The 16,861-nt window shown below is 42.9% G+C and overlaps 1 protein-coding gene across 1 annotated transcript in view; it reads right to left on the reverse strand.

The window, feature by feature from the left end:
* slc12a2 (solute carrier family 12 member 2) overlaps nt 1–16,861 on the reverse strand; it is a 42,252-nt gene that overhangs the window by 9,479 nt on the left and 15,912 nt on the right. The window contains exons 3-20 of the mRNA XM_076164335.1: nt 15,967–16,042; nt 15,292–15,387; nt 12,624–12,763; nt 12,203–12,313; nt 11,764–11,872; nt 11,527–11,651; nt 11,134–11,218; nt 10,730–10,890; nt 10,219–10,326; nt 10,008–10,131; nt 9,637–9,738; nt 6,860–7,015; nt 6,455–6,554; nt 5,233–5,344; nt 3,571–3,711; nt 2,783–2,889; nt 2,238–2,317; nt 1,118–1,261 (exon numbers count right to left, since the gene is read on the reverse strand). Of these exons, the coding sequence (XP_076020450.1) occupies nt 1,118–1,261; nt 2,238–2,317; nt 2,783–2,889; nt 3,571–3,711; nt 5,233–5,344; nt 6,455–6,554; nt 6,860–7,015; nt 9,637–9,738; nt 10,008–10,131; nt 10,219–10,326; nt 10,730–10,890; nt 11,134–11,218; nt 11,527–11,651; nt 11,764–11,872; nt 12,203–12,313; nt 12,624–12,763; nt 15,292–15,387; nt 15,967–16,042 (2,077 nt within the window). The remainder of the gene's footprint in view (nt 1–1,117; nt 1,262–2,237; nt 2,318–2,782; nt 2,890–3,570; nt 3,712–5,232; nt 5,345–6,454; nt 6,555–6,859; nt 7,016–9,636; nt 9,739–10,007; nt 10,132–10,218; nt 10,327–10,729; nt 10,891–11,133; nt 11,219–11,526; nt 11,652–11,763; nt 11,873–12,202; nt 12,314–12,623; nt 12,764–15,291; nt 15,388–15,966; nt 16,043–16,861) is intronic.

Here is a 16,861-nt window from a genome sequence, read left to right on the forward strand (position 1 = left end):
GTCTGTTTCTACATTAGAACAACTTTACTACAAACTTGCACCCGGGCGTGGAAACCTGAGGTGGAGCTTTGCCAGTGGCGTGGATTTTTATGATTTCTGGAAAATTTCTCAGTCCTGCCAATAAACCCAGAACAGTGTGTTTCAGGTTAAATAAAAACAGCTTCAACCGTCCGTTTAGTGATCGCAGTGCGGATGTGTGTGAGGTGTAAACCCATTAATCAACTCAAATCCGAAAAACTAAAGTTTTCCTACGAGTAACTGCATTGACCGAAAAGAGAGGTTTGTCATCTAACAGGAAAATCCACAGGAGTTGTGGATCAGACTCAGGGAGAAGGATGAACCAATCAAATCAAATCTGGCCACCTAACACACATGAGAAAAGGGGACACACAAACACACTCCTGTTCTCCCATAGTAGAGAAATGGACGACTCAAACATGACAAACGTTGCTCAGTGGAAAGTGGAGTACAGGCTCTTACTCTGAGCTTTTAGTCGGTAACCTAAACAATTCCCAAGTGTTTCAAGATTTCAGGGTCAACTGCTTTTTCCTTTCCAAGCGTCCTCCCCCCCCCGTTAACACTGACGACAGCAGCTGATGTGTTTATTTGGACTCTTCGCCGTTACAATTAATCCATCCTCTTTCCTGATGTTCGTCTCGAAGCTACACTTGGGAATGTTTGGTACGACAGTTCCCACAATATGGGAACGCTCATCTTTCTTTGTTGTTCAAAGTTGAGTGGGTGGCGTGAGTGTAAACATGTACACACATACACATTTTGGCCCGAGACATCTGGAGACTAACAAACTGGGCCCAGTGGGACACAAGTCACACAAGTCACTGAGGCGATTTCCTGTCAGCGTGTGTGTGTGTGTGTGTGTGTGTAAGGCAGAATAAGGGCAGCCATTGATGGGATTAGCATGGCTCTGTGAAAACCATGTGAAACAGATTTCTTACATTCTGGAAAAAAAAGCCTTCCTCTGTTCTGACCTGGAAGAGTGTTTGTGTTACCGACGGTCATTGTCAAAAAACCTGAAATGAACGTCCATCTGCAAAGTGAAATAAACAAATGAAAAGAATCCAGATGAACGGATTAGATGTCATCTGCTCCATCTCACCTTTGTGTGTGGCTGGACTGTTGTGCACGCTGGTGGCCTTGGACGACGGCTTGGACGAATCCCCGTCCGAGTCTTTGCTGGTGTCAATGGATACAATGACATCTTTCATGCCCGAGGACTTCTCCTGGGAGGACAGCAACTCATCTGGGGAAGAAATAGAACGAGAGGAGGATGCCGTGTGAAAGAGGGGAGCGGTGGAGAGAAAAGGGTGGAACGGGATCACCCAGGGATCTCCGACAGTCATAAATGCCTCCATTACTGCGGCTCACCCTTATGGGGCCTCACCCCGAGCACACCTATCTAGCCTCCAGCCACATTCACTCACTGGTAATAAGAACCAGGAGCACATATCCCCCCGTGTCGGCCTCACTGCACCGGCCCTCTGTTCAAGCCCCAGTAGATTCTAAGGCGTCTTTGAGGTCTTGCCTGATTCAAATTACCCATTAATGAGAGCAAGCAGGAAGAGTGAGGTGGGGTGATGTTTTCAAAAATGTGGGTGGATTCCTTCTAATGACTGCGTGGAAGAAATTTGGATTCAAGGACTTGCAGTTGAAAAATAATAAGCTTAAAGGTAGCAGTGGTTCTTACAGTGCCACCGTCACACAGATAACAACATTCAACCAATTTGACAGGTTGGACAAGACTCATTAACCAAAGTTTCACGAAAATAGGTCCATTAGTGTCTGCGATCCTCTTTGGTTATCAAAACGTGAAGCAGCTCTGAGGAAAACAGAAACGTGACGACACTAAAGATCCCAAAATGGCTCCGAAAGGAAGTAGTAAGGAGTATAAGGGTTCTATTCTGGGACACTGACCAGAGAACTACTGGTATCGTTGATGTGACAGCTTCTCTGTAAAGTCTTTGTTGGACAGCAGCACTGTAGCACAGGTGGAGGATCTGTCCCCTACAGGTAAACTGCATGCTTGTCTTTTCGGAATGACGCAGATTAGTCAGATATTCATAAACCTCATGGTACGCATAGTTCCAGGTCAAGTCATTCCTCATTTAATAACCATATGTTTCGTCCAAAGATGCCATAAGGCCCTAGGAACACAGATACACTCCCATTGTGTGTGTGTGTGTGTGTGTGGGTGGTGCGTGTGTGTGTGTCTACAATACCTTGCCCTTGAATATGCGACACATCCAGTCCCTCTTTCAGTCGCAGGATAACGGCTCCATACTGGAAGTCAAAAGCGTCGCTGAGAAGCAGAGCAAAGAAACAAATGAGCCACTATAGCGGCCAAGAGGAAAGGAGTGTGATATACGAGACACTGCGACTAAACACAGACACGGAATACTTCCAGCAGAAGACAAATAACCCCTGCTGAATAAGAGAGCCGTGACCTTCACACTGATATTCGGTGCACATTGCTCAGCAAATTAGTGTTGATTTAATATGGTGGACCTGACCTGAAACATCTAATCCCATAATCCACAAACGGCAAGCAGGGAAACACTCAGGCCCCTCGCTCTCACATAACTGAGCTAGAGCTGAGAGAATGAGTGTGTGTGTGTGCAAAATGTACAACTTCCCAACCCCACTAAGATGCCCACAGTGTGTCCACATGTAGTGATCTCCCAGGTGAGGTGCGTCACTGCGGCTGAGGTCGTGCAGCTGTCTCACATCGAGTGGCATTAGGTCGAACATGTCATTCATTACTCACTGGATCATGCTCATGTACATCTCCACGTTCATCATGTCTCCGTCCCTCCAGTCGTTCTTGTAGCCGAGCACCAGCGTGTTGGGCCTGAGGCGACCGAGGCCGGCAGCCTGACGGGGCAGATCAAAATCAAATCACATTTTATATACTTTGATAAAAGATCATATAATGCCATTTCAAAAAGGAAAATCAGAGAAGACCAGAGGGCAGCTGGAGACCATCAGCAGTCTGTATGACCTGAGAAACAACCCATCAACAAGCTACAAGACTTCCAGGAAGGTTGTGCTGCTTGCAGACAGCTGAGGAGGAGAATGGAGCTCATATTGAGCCCATAAACCACATGTCAATCTTCAGCAAAGCATGATATGTCACAGCCTCCTGCAGATCTGCTATGGAATAATCAAAGATGGAATTTACTTCACATTAACCATGTGCACCTATACCTACCTAATCAACAAGTGGTTTGGAGTTGGTTTGGATCCTTTCCACAAAGGAAACGCTCAAAGACAAACCAAGCACGAAAAAAACGTGAATATGGCTCCTGGCACTTACACACACACACACCGCATGAACATGATGAACCAGTCATGTGGTATTCATTCAGTGAAGTCCTCCAGAGCCACAGCAGCTAATGCTATGTGAAGCTGGTCATTGGAAGGTGGTATGGACTAAGTGGTAAAGCGGTGCATATGGCTTTAGTGAGTTCAAGTGTTTCTTGGGAGAAACGAGGATAAATAAATCCATTTAAAAAAAATCACTTGTGGCAATAAACAGCAGTAGCATGATCCTACCTGGAGCAAATACTGGGTGCCCTGCCTCATGTCCTCGGCAAACACCGGGGTGTAGAAGGCCTTCGTCTCATTCTTCATCAGCCAACGCTGGTACCGGGACTGGTCTGTTGCCAAATCTCTGAAGTTTGGCCGTCTGGAACCCTGAGGTGAGGCCGCACACAGGAAATACAATTCATTACAACATCCCGCAAACAGGCGAGTTTGTAATGATCCTCGAAAAAGACCAAACGGCCCAATGTTTCGGTCCGCCGTCTGTTAATCAGATATCAGGACTTTAAAGACGTTTAATTATACACCAATTGAGGCACAAGTAACATAATCAGAATAATTAAATTCAAATAATAACTATAAACTGATGTAATATGTACAACAGGCCTAGATTATGCGCTTGTAAATCAATTTACTCAGGCCTGTAAATGTAACAATTGGATTAAAACCAACAACATGAATTTCCTCAGCAGGAGGACTCTTCTCAGATTCTGCAACATAACAGCGTGTTCCTATAATTTTTGTCCATGTATACAGTTGATGTTTACTTTAACGGCTCTACAGGCAAAACTATATCCCAAACACCTGGCTGGGAGGGGTTGGGGTACTTTGGGTGGACCGTCACTTAAATTCAATCAGAGCGCGATTACTCTGAATCTCCTCATTAGGGGAGTTTGTTTATTCCTGAAGGAAAAGAGCTCACAAAACCTTTCAGCCAGGAAAATCTAACTCCGGCAGCATGGGATGTTTACACCGTTTACTCTCTGGGCTCTAGTGAAAGCAAACAGGAGAGCTGCTTAGAACGCGCCGCATGTGCGATCGAGTCAGAGCTGCCGAACAGCACGGGACCTAGTTGAACCCAATCAGATTGCGTTTTCCTTTGTGAACTGGCGGTCACGACTGGCAGGGGATTTGTGAAGGGCTTTTTAAAATTGTTTAAAAAAATGGACTTGGCAACCTTTACTATCAAAAGAGCCATTTTGGGCCCAAAAGAAATACTGTTAAGAGACGCAAAACATGCTTTAAGCCTTATAATGACGGTAACACAGCCTATTAAACCTAAATTAGCCTCTCACCATTACTAATAGGCGTAAATGAGCATGCAGTAAAATGTTTTATCACTTATGACGACTCTGCTGTATATTATTATTATTGTGTTGTTGTGTATGATTATTTGGTACTTTCACTTTATACAACATTACAATTGTGAAGTGGAGCAGTTCATGTGTGGCCTTGCAGCGTTATTAACTCAATGATTTCCTCCTGCGGCCCATCAGAGTTCACATGCAGCACTGAATATCGTTCACATCGCTTGACTCATTGCAGGCAATTGAGTATTGCGGGGCTGAATCTGCTGACTGGTATTGTTTGTTGACGGTTTCGTGGGCCGTGTCGCCATTATCTTCCACCTCCAAATCTCCTCCTTCGTGTGTGTGGCACATAATGTGTGTTTAGATGTGAAGTAGCATTCTTGCAGCCATGGCTCCAGCTCATTAGATGACACATGTGTTTGCAATTCTACAAAATGCGATGTCCTTTGGCCAATAGGTGGCGCTAGGGCAGCATGATGACTATAATCCTTGATCGGGAGTCTGACTCACCGAACAAGCGACAGTCATCCTTGTAAAAAGGTCTCTGTATACGGCCATTGATGTTATGTGAAAGGCTGCTCACCGTGCGGATGTGGCCGCAGATCATCAGGCCCACATTCTTGGTAAAGCTGTGAACCAGGTCGAGAAGAGCGGGGCGAGAGTTGGGGTAACCGGTCATCACCAAACACTGCGGCCTGGGGTCCAACAAAGCAAAGACATCAGCATTAACACTGGCTTTAATAGTGCATTATCTTTTTACAGCATTATTCACTTCTACATTCGCAACCGTGTCTTCTCCCGACCTTGGAAGTGTCCTCTTGTCTTATTAACACGGGATCAAAAGAAGAAAAAGGAGCAGAGTAGCGCACATCAAAGCAAATATGTTAAGCAGCATAAGAAGCACGGGATTTAATGGATACGATGAGAGGACGGAGAGATCCTGAAGACACCACCAGATGCCTCTTAATCTCTTAGTTGAGTTCCAGTGATTGAGTACGAAGTGCTGCATGGTGTACTAAGCATTTGGAGAATTCAGTTTATTCTTTAACCACATTTAACATGACCAATACATACTATTGTTCCATGGTTTTATAGAAGCGAGGGATGTAATTGACAAATAGTAGTGGTGTGATTGTACAATAGACACGCTGCCTTCATGTGGCTTTCAATCTTCTCTAGGAGAAACTAAAGAAGGGCAATAGACTTTGACTCAACAACGTATCAGCATCAACATTATCATTCTCATCACCATCATTATAATTGACGAGAACTTCCACAACTGTACAAATTGCCTTGCCTATAATTTTGGTGTCGAGCACATTATGACTTGTTCAGACTCAAAAGTCAATGTGCAGGATTTGGGACCTGAGAGTCAAGTCTTGCAAAATCATGACTTCATCAACCTCTGACCTGAATGGGACCTCTGCCCTTTGCGTGATAAGTCTTAGACAAACTTTGTTGTCATTCAAGCTGTACATATAGTGTCCGTTGTAACGAAATTACGTCGCAATTGCATGAGAAAGGTGTAAGTCGAGCACTTACGAATGCATCTCACGGTGAACGCTCTGGATTACGGAGAGGCTGCTGTGATTTGAACTCTTGTGTATCATAAGCAGTTCACTGACATTTACTCTACATTTTTCTCTATCACTATCAGTGTGAGCTGACCTTGCTGCAAGAGGACCATGTGTACTGTAAACACTGCTCAACAGTGTCTTGGACAAAAGCACAGTGAAAATAAATGAGTAGAAACTCAGCTGGGGTATTTCTGAAGAGTGTTTATAGTAGCAGGTCTTCTGTGGTACCTGAAGTTCTTGATGTGGTCCTCCACCCCGCTGAGGCGCAGAGTGTGGGTCAGAGCCTCGTGGTAAGTCAGAGCCTGGGTCGACGAGCCCCAGTTCACATCTGGAGGAAGAACACATGCAGTCAGACACACACACAGTGGGGTCGGGAGGTGTGTTTACTGGTCACATGCTGGGCCAAAATTCATCTGAGCCATGTGGTGTTCCAGTCAGGGGGAATGTCGGGCATGTGTGTGTAGCTGCATGTCAAACTGAGTGCGCGTACAGGTGTGTGTTCAGAGCTGCGGTGCTGTTGGGAGAGCTGTAGTGGGATCATACAAGGAGCGTTTGCCCTCTGGATCACTAAGGTTTGGGACAACACTAAGGTGATTTGACTCAGTTTAAAAAAAGTAAACACCGACAACAAACCTGGCTTCTTGTAGCTGACGTAGATGTAAAGTCCCATGACGATAACGTTGGTGAGGAGAGCGGCCCACCAGTTGATGACGAACATCACGACGCAGCACAACACGGCGCCGGCGAGAGAAACCCACATGTTGTAGTATTTGAAGCTGGGACGCCAACCTAGGGTGCCAAAGTACCGCGAGTCAATTCACAGCAAACTCACACAAACGGCCATTTCTACAAAGTCTTAACAAAATTCACAGATTATTAATCATGGGAAACGGAGGGAATGCACTTGATGTTAAGCTCGATTACAAGTCCGATTTGACAAATCTGACCTGAAGTTCAAAATACTAAACCTTGGCGACGGCAGTGTATGGTCAGCTGCTCTGCTTCTTCAGAAAGAAACATTTTCCATATCGTACATATTTCACAGCGAAGCTTCAAATGGCAAATATGACTAAAAAGAGCATGGACGTGTTCGAGTTAAAACATGGGAGTTAGCAGCTAGTTAAGACAGCAGAGCACAATCAGTATGTTTACACCCACACACACACACACACACACACTCAAACTTGAATGAACTTTAACTGCAAACACTATTCTTCTATTGAGGAGAGGAAATGAAATAATTCTAACAAAATCCGTAAAAATTGACTCAATCTTACACCGAGTCACAAACCTCAATGATCAGATTTAGATCTATTTAATCAAGTATGTAAATAATAAAATCAGAGAAAATCCCTAGTGGTGTAAAGACGCAGTGATTCAGAATCTTAATGATGTCACTTTGCTCGCGTCACGCGTAGAAGAACCATGGTTACGTCACCTGGACTCTGCTCATACTCTAAACTTCATTTATATTTGACCAACACATTAGTATTGTGTGCATGTAAACATAGTGAGTGTTACAGCAGTTATACTGGGACCATACTGGTTCACAAGAAAACTAGACTAGTGGGATTTTAGTGATGAGATCCAGCTGGACTGTGTGGTTATACAATGAAAAACCACAGGACATAAATGGTACAAGTTGTGTCACTCTCTGCCCCTTGCAGACTTTTATGGGGGCGGAGTGACTTGGCCTGACCCACATGGGGCTGATGATTCTGTGGATCCAGGGGCAGTAAAGTCCATTAGCCGTGCACATTCTGCCGTTTGCCTGCAATTGATGCGTGTACCATTTAAGTCCATGTAATTATATGAGTTGCTTGGAGGAATCAATCTGTACCTGGAGGTCTGCTACAGCTTTTGTATTGAGGGGGAAGGAAAAAGCAGATAACTCAATATAAAAACTTATTCCATGCTCGATTCTACACACCACAGACACAGCAGTTCAAAAATCGCCTAAGCGTTTCTCCGTTTGTGTTCAGTTTCTAGAAACTGAACCGCGTTGTGAGCAGACAGCATCAGTCCTTCTTAGAAAGTCTGGAAATTAAATGATTAAGCATGCCAATATGTCATCCACAGACGTTTACAGCAGAACACGGTAGCGTGATGACATGCGGTATGCAGTCGGCTCGTTTCCCTTTGACACAAACAGATTTCGTTCACAAAGCAGCAGATCAGTTTAGACTCGCTAGGTTTCCATCAAAGTATTTTTATGCAAATTTTGACTTCAGCTTAGAAAATGTTTGATGGAAAGAACAGATCTCAAATATTCTTTCTAGAAACTAGGGGCAGCTATGTTGAGCAAAGGATACAACAAAGTGTGGTCCATTTCAAGGAAGAAGTCAATTTACATATTCAGTTGAATTTGAGAGGAAACCAGGATGGAAACACAGCCTCACATACACAGTATGTCCAAAACGTTTGATTACTGGTGTAGCGTCGAGTACGGGATCCATCTACTGGCTTCTCACATACAGAGAGACAATACTGCATGGACCTGAGGCACCGCTGCCGAGCAACAAACCCAGGGATTTGCCGTAGGGGGGGGCATTGTGCTTTATCCGTTTTTTAAAATAAAAACTGAAGAATTCCCCCATTTAACTGACATGGCAAAAACAAAAAACAAAAACCTTATTATGCAATAACACCGAAGGAAATGCTGAGTAACGCTTCTTCTTATTAATCGCATTTAAACATTTAACTCTAACAGCTATTTTTGGAATGTTACTATTATTGTGTTTCAGCAGATCTGAAACGTCAGAGGTCAAAGCTTTGCATGGTGCTGAAAACACAAACAGTGAGTGGAGCCTGAGTGACACCACAACTTATTACAGCTGGAACAGAATCAGCATGCAGGCTTTACAGTGCAGAGCCGTTTACTGCCAACTTTCATTAGAATGCTGAAAATACTGTGCTTTTATTTTCCAATAATATGTGATAACCTTTCTGACGTCAATACAGTTATTAGTTACCATTTTGTATTGGTTTTATTGCTTTAGTTGTATTCGTGAGCCATTTTTAGATTGTATGCACATTAGTGTTTGGAACGGGCTGTGTTGAATGTTGTCTTATCTCTGTTTTGCCAATAAGTGCCAATAAAATGTTCCATTTTCAATCAAATGTTTCATAACAGCTGGGCTCTAATGATGAGTCCACAATACAGATATCATACAAAAGATGCCCTCCTTTTATAGTTATGATTTGTAATTTACATAAACCATTTGATACATGTGCAGCTATATCAACAAAGCCTTGAAGAGACATTCCTGAATACTAAGGCATGTATGACTCAGATAAGTCTGTTAGCTTTTCCAGGGTCACATGCGATTTGAACTGTAAAACCTCTACCAAGCTCTACTGGGACATGACTCAAGCCGTGCTTCAGGGCATTTGCTTTGTCTGGATCTTACCTGGCGAGTTGGCCAATGAGGCGTGGAACACGGAGAAGTTGATCAAAGCATAGGACGCCAAGAAGAAGTTGGAGATGATGGGAGCAATTATGTTCAGCTCAGCTAGAAGAAGGGGAAACAGTCAGCGCACCCAGGACCACAAATTATGTCAGTGACCTAGTTTCCAAGTTGATGCATTCTCGTTTTCATATCCTGTGAAATCAAATGCTACATATGCAGCTTGCCCAGTGACCAGGATCAAAGAATCATGATCAGTATGTTGCACATTCAGCTCAGCCGCAGGGCTTGTAATCTTGTTTTAATATTATTCTAATCATGTAGTAATAATGTCTCAGGGTGCAAACATGCACGCAGCCAAGCTCACGCCGTACCGATGAGGATGAAGGCCAGAGCGATACAGAAGGTCAGAATGTAACCTCGGAGGGGCTCGTTGTTCTTGCCGTAGCCTTTTGCAAACATGCCCAGGCCTGGGTAGATGTTGTCCTTACACAGAGCCTGCAGAGGAGGAAGATTATGTAACTTTTACAATCTGGGAGAATCCAATACAAATCTCAACATGCACCAATGTAGAACGGTCCTTACCTGGAAAACCTTTGGTGCACTGACTAGAGAGGCCAGAGCCGAAGACAGAGTCGCAGAGAAGATTCCGGCTGTGATGATGGGCCCGAAACCAGACACCAGGCTCATGACCTTTAACAAAGTTGAATCAAAATTAACTGATCTTAAATATTCTTCCAAATACTTCAAGATATTCTTCTCACGCTCTCCCAAACCACGCCCCCCATGGACAATACTCGCACATTTATACCACATTTCTGTGTAGTACAAATGTCATATAAACGTTATATAGTCTGTGCAATATTCCAAACACTATGCAATATTTTATTTGATTTTTTTCTATATATTTTTTCTTATTTATTTATTTATTTTATTATGTAGACATATTTATTTATTTTATTTATTGACGTACAGGGAAAGTTTTAGCGCTTTTATGCCGGAAGCCAAGCAACGACATTTCGTTGTCAAGATTCACTGTTGTGTTTTTTGTGCAATGACAATAAAAGGAAGTCTAAGTCTAAGTCTAAGTTCATACCTGGAAGTCATTGTTGAGTCCGAAGGGGCAGCCATCTTTGTCGTTCTTGCACGTGGAGAAGTCGTAGCCAAACTTGCACGCAGCATCGGTGCAGTTTGCCTCGAACTGGGCGCTGAGTGTGTCATTCATATTTCCACTGGCATCTCTCACAATACAGGAGCCTGGTGCAATCAAACACAACCATTAAGACAACTTTCATCCCTTTTTTCTTCGTTAACTCTGGTCTCACATCACTGTGTCATAACTGCATTGCGTTCTGAGTTGCATTGTTGTTGTGTGACACACAACAAAGTAAGAATGTAGCATTTTTGTCATCAAATCTGGGACTGGATAAAGCCGGATAAAAGTCAGATTTCTCAACATTAGACAACAGAAAATAGAAAGTAGAGTAGGCACTACTGTACCTGTGCTGACAGCAACACCGAGGTAGACGATTCCAGTGACCAAAATGGCCAAAAGTGTTCCTCTTGGAATTGCCAGCTGTGGGTCCTGTAATAGGCAAACACACACAAATAAAGTATGTATCAACAAGGAAACAACTGTCTCATCACCGCTGCAGCATGTTGTTTGTAATTGTACATGTGTAACTAGCGAGACTGCACTGTTTCAGGGTCACAGGGTACTTTTAGAGGGTTTTCCATGTGTTCAATGGATCATGGTCTGCAGATCATACAGGATCGTATTACGACTATAGGTCTACTATGACCTAGCCTCTTGGTACCAGATCAGAAGAGTTTGTCTTGGATGAAAAATCATAACATCAACAGGGAGACCATGAAGCATGACTGGGCACTTACAGCGAGGTCTCCTGAAATGTTGGCTCCTGCCAGAATGCCGGTGGCTGCGGGGAAGAAAATGGCAAAGACGGAAAAGAATGTCTCTCCTCGAAAGTCTGGACCCATGTTCTCCCACATGATGGCACCTGACAGAAAACAAACAAAACATATGTCAAAGCCAACTGAGAGCTAACCACAGCTCATCAACATAGAACAATAGACTGCTATGGTGGGAAGTGGAAGAATGTGCCGTCATACCGTCGTAGCCAAAGAAGCCGACAGGTTCCTTCGCCTTGACAGTAATGAAGGTTCCGATGAAGTAGTTGACGATGGCTATGAGGAGGACAAAGAGCAGGAAGATCTGGGCCTACAGGGACGTCAATCAACATCAGGCATTAGAGTCAAAACTGAATTTCTAGGAACGTTTCACTTTTATTATCTCACTCTATGTTTTGAAGGCTGGCTGCACCACACTAAAGTCTCTGCTACTATCTAGTGGCAACGCAGGACAAGCTGTCTGACTGGTTGTCTATGGGATACATCATGTGTTCACAGCTATGCAGACGAGGCGTGTCTATGTGATGAAAAACTAGATGTCAGTCGATATTTAGCCTTTAACTCTGAAAAGACTGGTTGTCTCCCCAAACATTATAAAACCCTTTAGGTCAGAACAATTAAGTCCAGATTCAGTTCTTACCTTTGCCTCCCACTCCATTCCTGCCACCGAGATGCCAAGAAGGAAGATGACAGTGATGGTGCCGATGATTCGGATATCATTGATGTCATCGGTCATGATAGCATCTACATCCTAACAAAAAGTACAAGGGAACTTCAAAAGGAATGACAGTGTAGCGCGTTTGAGGATTTGAACAAACATGCATCAAACATTGACCTTTTAGCTTATAACTTGTATTTCTTTTCTTTTATCACACAAAGCCATTTAATTAAATGTTACTCAAATTGACTAAAACTGTTCCATATTCTTTTATCTGCATGAATTTCTATCATCCAGGCATTTGGTCTAAAACACCTGGGAACGAACAGAGATGGAAGGAAAACAGAACCAGAAAAAGAGGAAGAATATTTGTATTTATTGACTCTTGTAATGAGGGACTCACCGCAAGAAGCTGCACAACGGTTTCAGCAAAGCCCACCACATACATGGCTACAGCCACAGCGTTGGCGAAGGCAAAGATGAGACCGATTGAGCCTCCAAACTCGGGGCCCAGACTTCTCGATATCAAATAGTACGCACCACCTGAAAGGAACACGACAACATAACAAGGCGTTAGTGCTACTGTGAGACTCAAACTGAATTACAGTCAATGTTTACTTGCACATTTAGACTTTAATAACACTCTACGGGACATGTTTGCCAAGTATGTGGCCATTCTGTAGGTGTAAGCAAGTGAAATAGTGCTAAAAACGTATTCCATTAGGAGCCGCACTGAGGTTTTGCTCTTGCATATTGACAGAAAAAGCAGTTGAAAATAACTTGTGTCAATGCATGATGTATTTTGGGCGTTTCCATATATGGCCCCAGAAATATGGGAAGAGGGAATGGAGATTCATTTAAACACAGAGATATTGATTTATTTGGTACAACAAATGAAATTGTGCCTGTTTTTCAATACCTGGAGGAAGTATCACATACAGTACCATGTCTCAATTCTACATCTAAGTGACTTATTTACAGGTATTTCACGGTTCACAATTCTGTGTTATGTGGAAGGACCGAAACCATACTTGTATTAACAAGAATTTTCTGTCTGATCTTGTAAGCTTCAGTATAAGCCTTGTCAGAATGACGAAAAATCTCCCAGATCTTTCGTAATCTCAAGAAGTCTTAGACAACCAACTGTTATTGAGCAATATTTTGCATATTTCTCCGGCTAAGCCGACAACCGTCTGTTGTACTCTGCTGTCGGCCACACATGTTGTGTCTTTAACACTTATAGAAGCTGGTCCTTATTAGCATCACTTCATTTAATCTAGAGCGTCGAAAGCTCTTAGCGCCTGAGCTCATTCACAGCATTGATTACAGCAATTAAAAATACTTAATATGTAAAAATTTGGCAAATAAGTAAATCTTTTTATTGTATAAGTAAGCTTATCATGAGTAACACATTAATTATGAGATTGTAAATCAAACTATTCAGTTATTTAAATGCCAGAGAAAGCCTCTGCATGCATTTCCCTAACATGACTACTTGTCTCATACTGATCAACACATCGTATATATTTGTTTGCAATACATATTGGGTATAAGCCTATTAATAACATCTTTGTACATCTTACTCCCATTTCCCTCTTAATTGCACTACGGACAATTAAGAGGAGTACTGAGTGCATGTTAGTATTGTGACTTGTAATCTTTAAAGGTGGCAGAGCAGACCGAACAGAATGATTTCAGTTCATGTGAGGGCCGAAGGGTGAGAAATAATGGAATAATAGCTGAGTGAATCTCCCCTATCCAACTGTGTTCTATCAGAAACTTAAATCAGAGAGAAACGGTTGCATGAACAAAACAAACATTTCCTTTAGTGTTCCGAATCACCTTAGGAAAATAAAATGAAAAAGTTAAAAAGCTCTATTATGGCCCTGCACTAAGTGAAGAATGTCTGAATCGTCATTTCAGACCACCCTGTCAGGTCTAACACTGCCGTCACGGAAAGCCGTGATTGAATTTCGTCCCTTGCTGTGACGACTGACAGAAATGTGTTTCTGAGCTTTTTCATTTCACATCAAATACGCTGCTCGCATAACGGTGCACTGTGATGGATGACCACTTGCTAGGCTCCGCTGCTTAAAATCACAGGTGGATTACCCAGTTTCACAGCCTCACACCGGGCAGAGAGGTGGAAGGTTATTCGAGAGCTGTGCTGCTCTATAGGAGGACTGAGTAAACATTAAAGAGTAAATCATCAGATCTACTGTACATGGTAGAGAAAGAACCATATTATGAGACTGACGGTGTTGTCATTTTATCTATGTGTAGTTGGCTGAAGGTGTTTTCACGCCTGCATGATTTGTTGTGGTTCAACTAGAGTAGTTCTCAACTAGAGTGTTCGTTTCAGTCTTTTGGTCATGTCGCAGGAATCGCACTCTGGTATCGACCAAAACAACCAAATCAAGTTTGAGGAGGCCCCATGTATAATGATCGTAATGTAATGTAATGGAGTTCTTCCGCATTCTTTGGCCTCAGACAACTTGACTGACCACATTTCTGTGAGAACATGGCAGACACATGGCACATGGCAGACACACTTCCTGATCTCCTTATCACAACTTGACTGACCACATTTCTGTGAGAACATGGCAGACACACTTCCTGATCTCCTTATCATTACCCCCTGTGTCCTTGAGAAGCAAACCTGGGTAATGATAAACAATTCCAAGGAGATCAAGCCAGAATTTGCCAGTCTTTGCCACAAGGTTTTTTTCCCAGTAGTTGCAAAGTAATTAATGACACTTGTTAAATAAAGGATTGTGATCACATTGGTGATACATCCTATGTCCTTGAGCATGAATTTGGAATCTTATTTTGGAGTCTGAGTTGAAGTTCTGAGCACCAATGTAGTTGACAGTGTGTCATAGAGGCGTTTGGAAATGAATGGGTTTAGTGGTGTTGCTGTATTGCATTGTACAAAAAATATGTTGATACATTGATGATGTACTTTGAGACGTTTCTGGACACATCTCTATGTCCAGATGGATGTTAGCGTTTGTTTATCCAGCGTCGTGTCTTGTGGAGAAAATCATGGTATGAAAGAAGTTGAGATATACCTCCTCGTACAAAACCGTTGGTGGCAATGGCAGAGGTGGAGAGGCCTGTGATGGTTGTCACAACAGTCGCCATGAGAACAATCACACAGGAGAGCGCTGCCAAAAGAGAACACAGTGTTAATGATCATCAAACACGCCTGCACTACCAAGTCCTGGTTAAAGGAATCTACTGCAGTGTTAACAGTTTTCTAACCTCCTCTACAATCACTCAGAGAGCTGCTGTTAAGACACACTAGCTGGTACACATACGCGTCACCTTGTGGTGACATTTCACACCAAAGTGGAGACTCAAGTGCTGGGTGATTGGGGGCGGGGAGGGTTCAAGCGTTTTGAAGGTGAAGAGAAGTGAGCTATGTGTAAATTCGACAAAACAGTCTTCAAATCTGATCCTGTGAACATCAAAGTGTCTCTTTAGAGAACAAACACGCTTCACCAACCAATGAGTGGAAAATGTTCAAGTATGTGGCCTTGGTCATATAAAAAATGTTTTGATAGAAGGGCAGTCTCCCAGGAGAGAGTGGGCTGAGGTTGAAGTCAGTGACGTGTGTCAGGAAAAAGCACAAGATTGGAGGCACATGAAAGTGGAAAAAAAGCATGTAGCTGGCTGGGAACGTCTCTATCGTGTAGTGGGATCGCTCGCAGAATGTGACCAACAAGTTATCTGCAAGAACTTACCAATTCCAGCCTGGCCCACAATCCATGACATGCGTATGAACAGCATCACACCCCAGATGTTCAACATGCAGCGGACCTGCAGAGGCAAAAGGCTCGCGTTATATGAGCACAACCGGCTGAATGTTAGTGGAGATAGAACTCTACCGGCCAAAAAGTCACTCAAACTGGATTTGGAATATTGTGGAATATTTTGGTGTTGATTTAGATCCAAGGATTGATCCAGGACTTTTTTTTAATGATGTCTGTCTATTATATTAAAAGTAATACTTATCCAAGTCAGGTCAAGCCAACTTTATTGATATAGTTCAATATCACACAGAATGTCTCAAAGGGCCTTTGATTGTTTATCCGTGGGCGATACATGAGACATTTTGAAAATGTGGGTGTATTAAAACAAAGCAATATAATTTTAATTGTTTTAATACACCCACATTTTCGCAAAGTGGGCAACACTATTCTGTCCAATAGTCCTTTGAATGACTGTAAGTGCCTCGTATGTAAAGTGCCTTGAGATAACGTTTGTTGTGATTTGGCACTATATAGATTAAGTTGAATTATCTTATTTAACTATAAAACGCATCATTATTTTAGAATTCACCAGTATTTATATTACACACACACACACACACCCCCCCCCCCCCAGACAGACTGAGTGCAGAGTTTATGAGAGAGGAAGTTAGAGAGGATGTAATAACATAAACTTAGATGTGTCTGGATCCCATCAACATGCTCGTCTATTAAGACATGAAAAGTCTTCATTTCACTTCGACTCGGATTGAAGAAGTTCAAACGAGCTTCAAAGCTTCTAGATGACTCCGTCTGAGTGATTCCTCCCTCAGCGGTTAAGAGCCAACCGCATGTTATTCACGCTTGTGGTCCAAAATCCTACACAGAG

This window comes from Genypterus blacodes, unplaced genomic scaffold, assembly GCF_046128005.1.
Source record: "Genypterus blacodes isolate CSIRO-AG114 ecotype Tasmania unplaced genomic scaffold, CSIRO-AGI_Gbla_v1 ptg000133l_1, whole genome shotgun sequence".
In the NCBI taxonomy this organism is placed as follows: domain Eukaryota; kingdom Metazoa; phylum Chordata; class Actinopteri; order Ophidiiformes; family Ophidiidae; genus Genypterus; species Genypterus blacodes.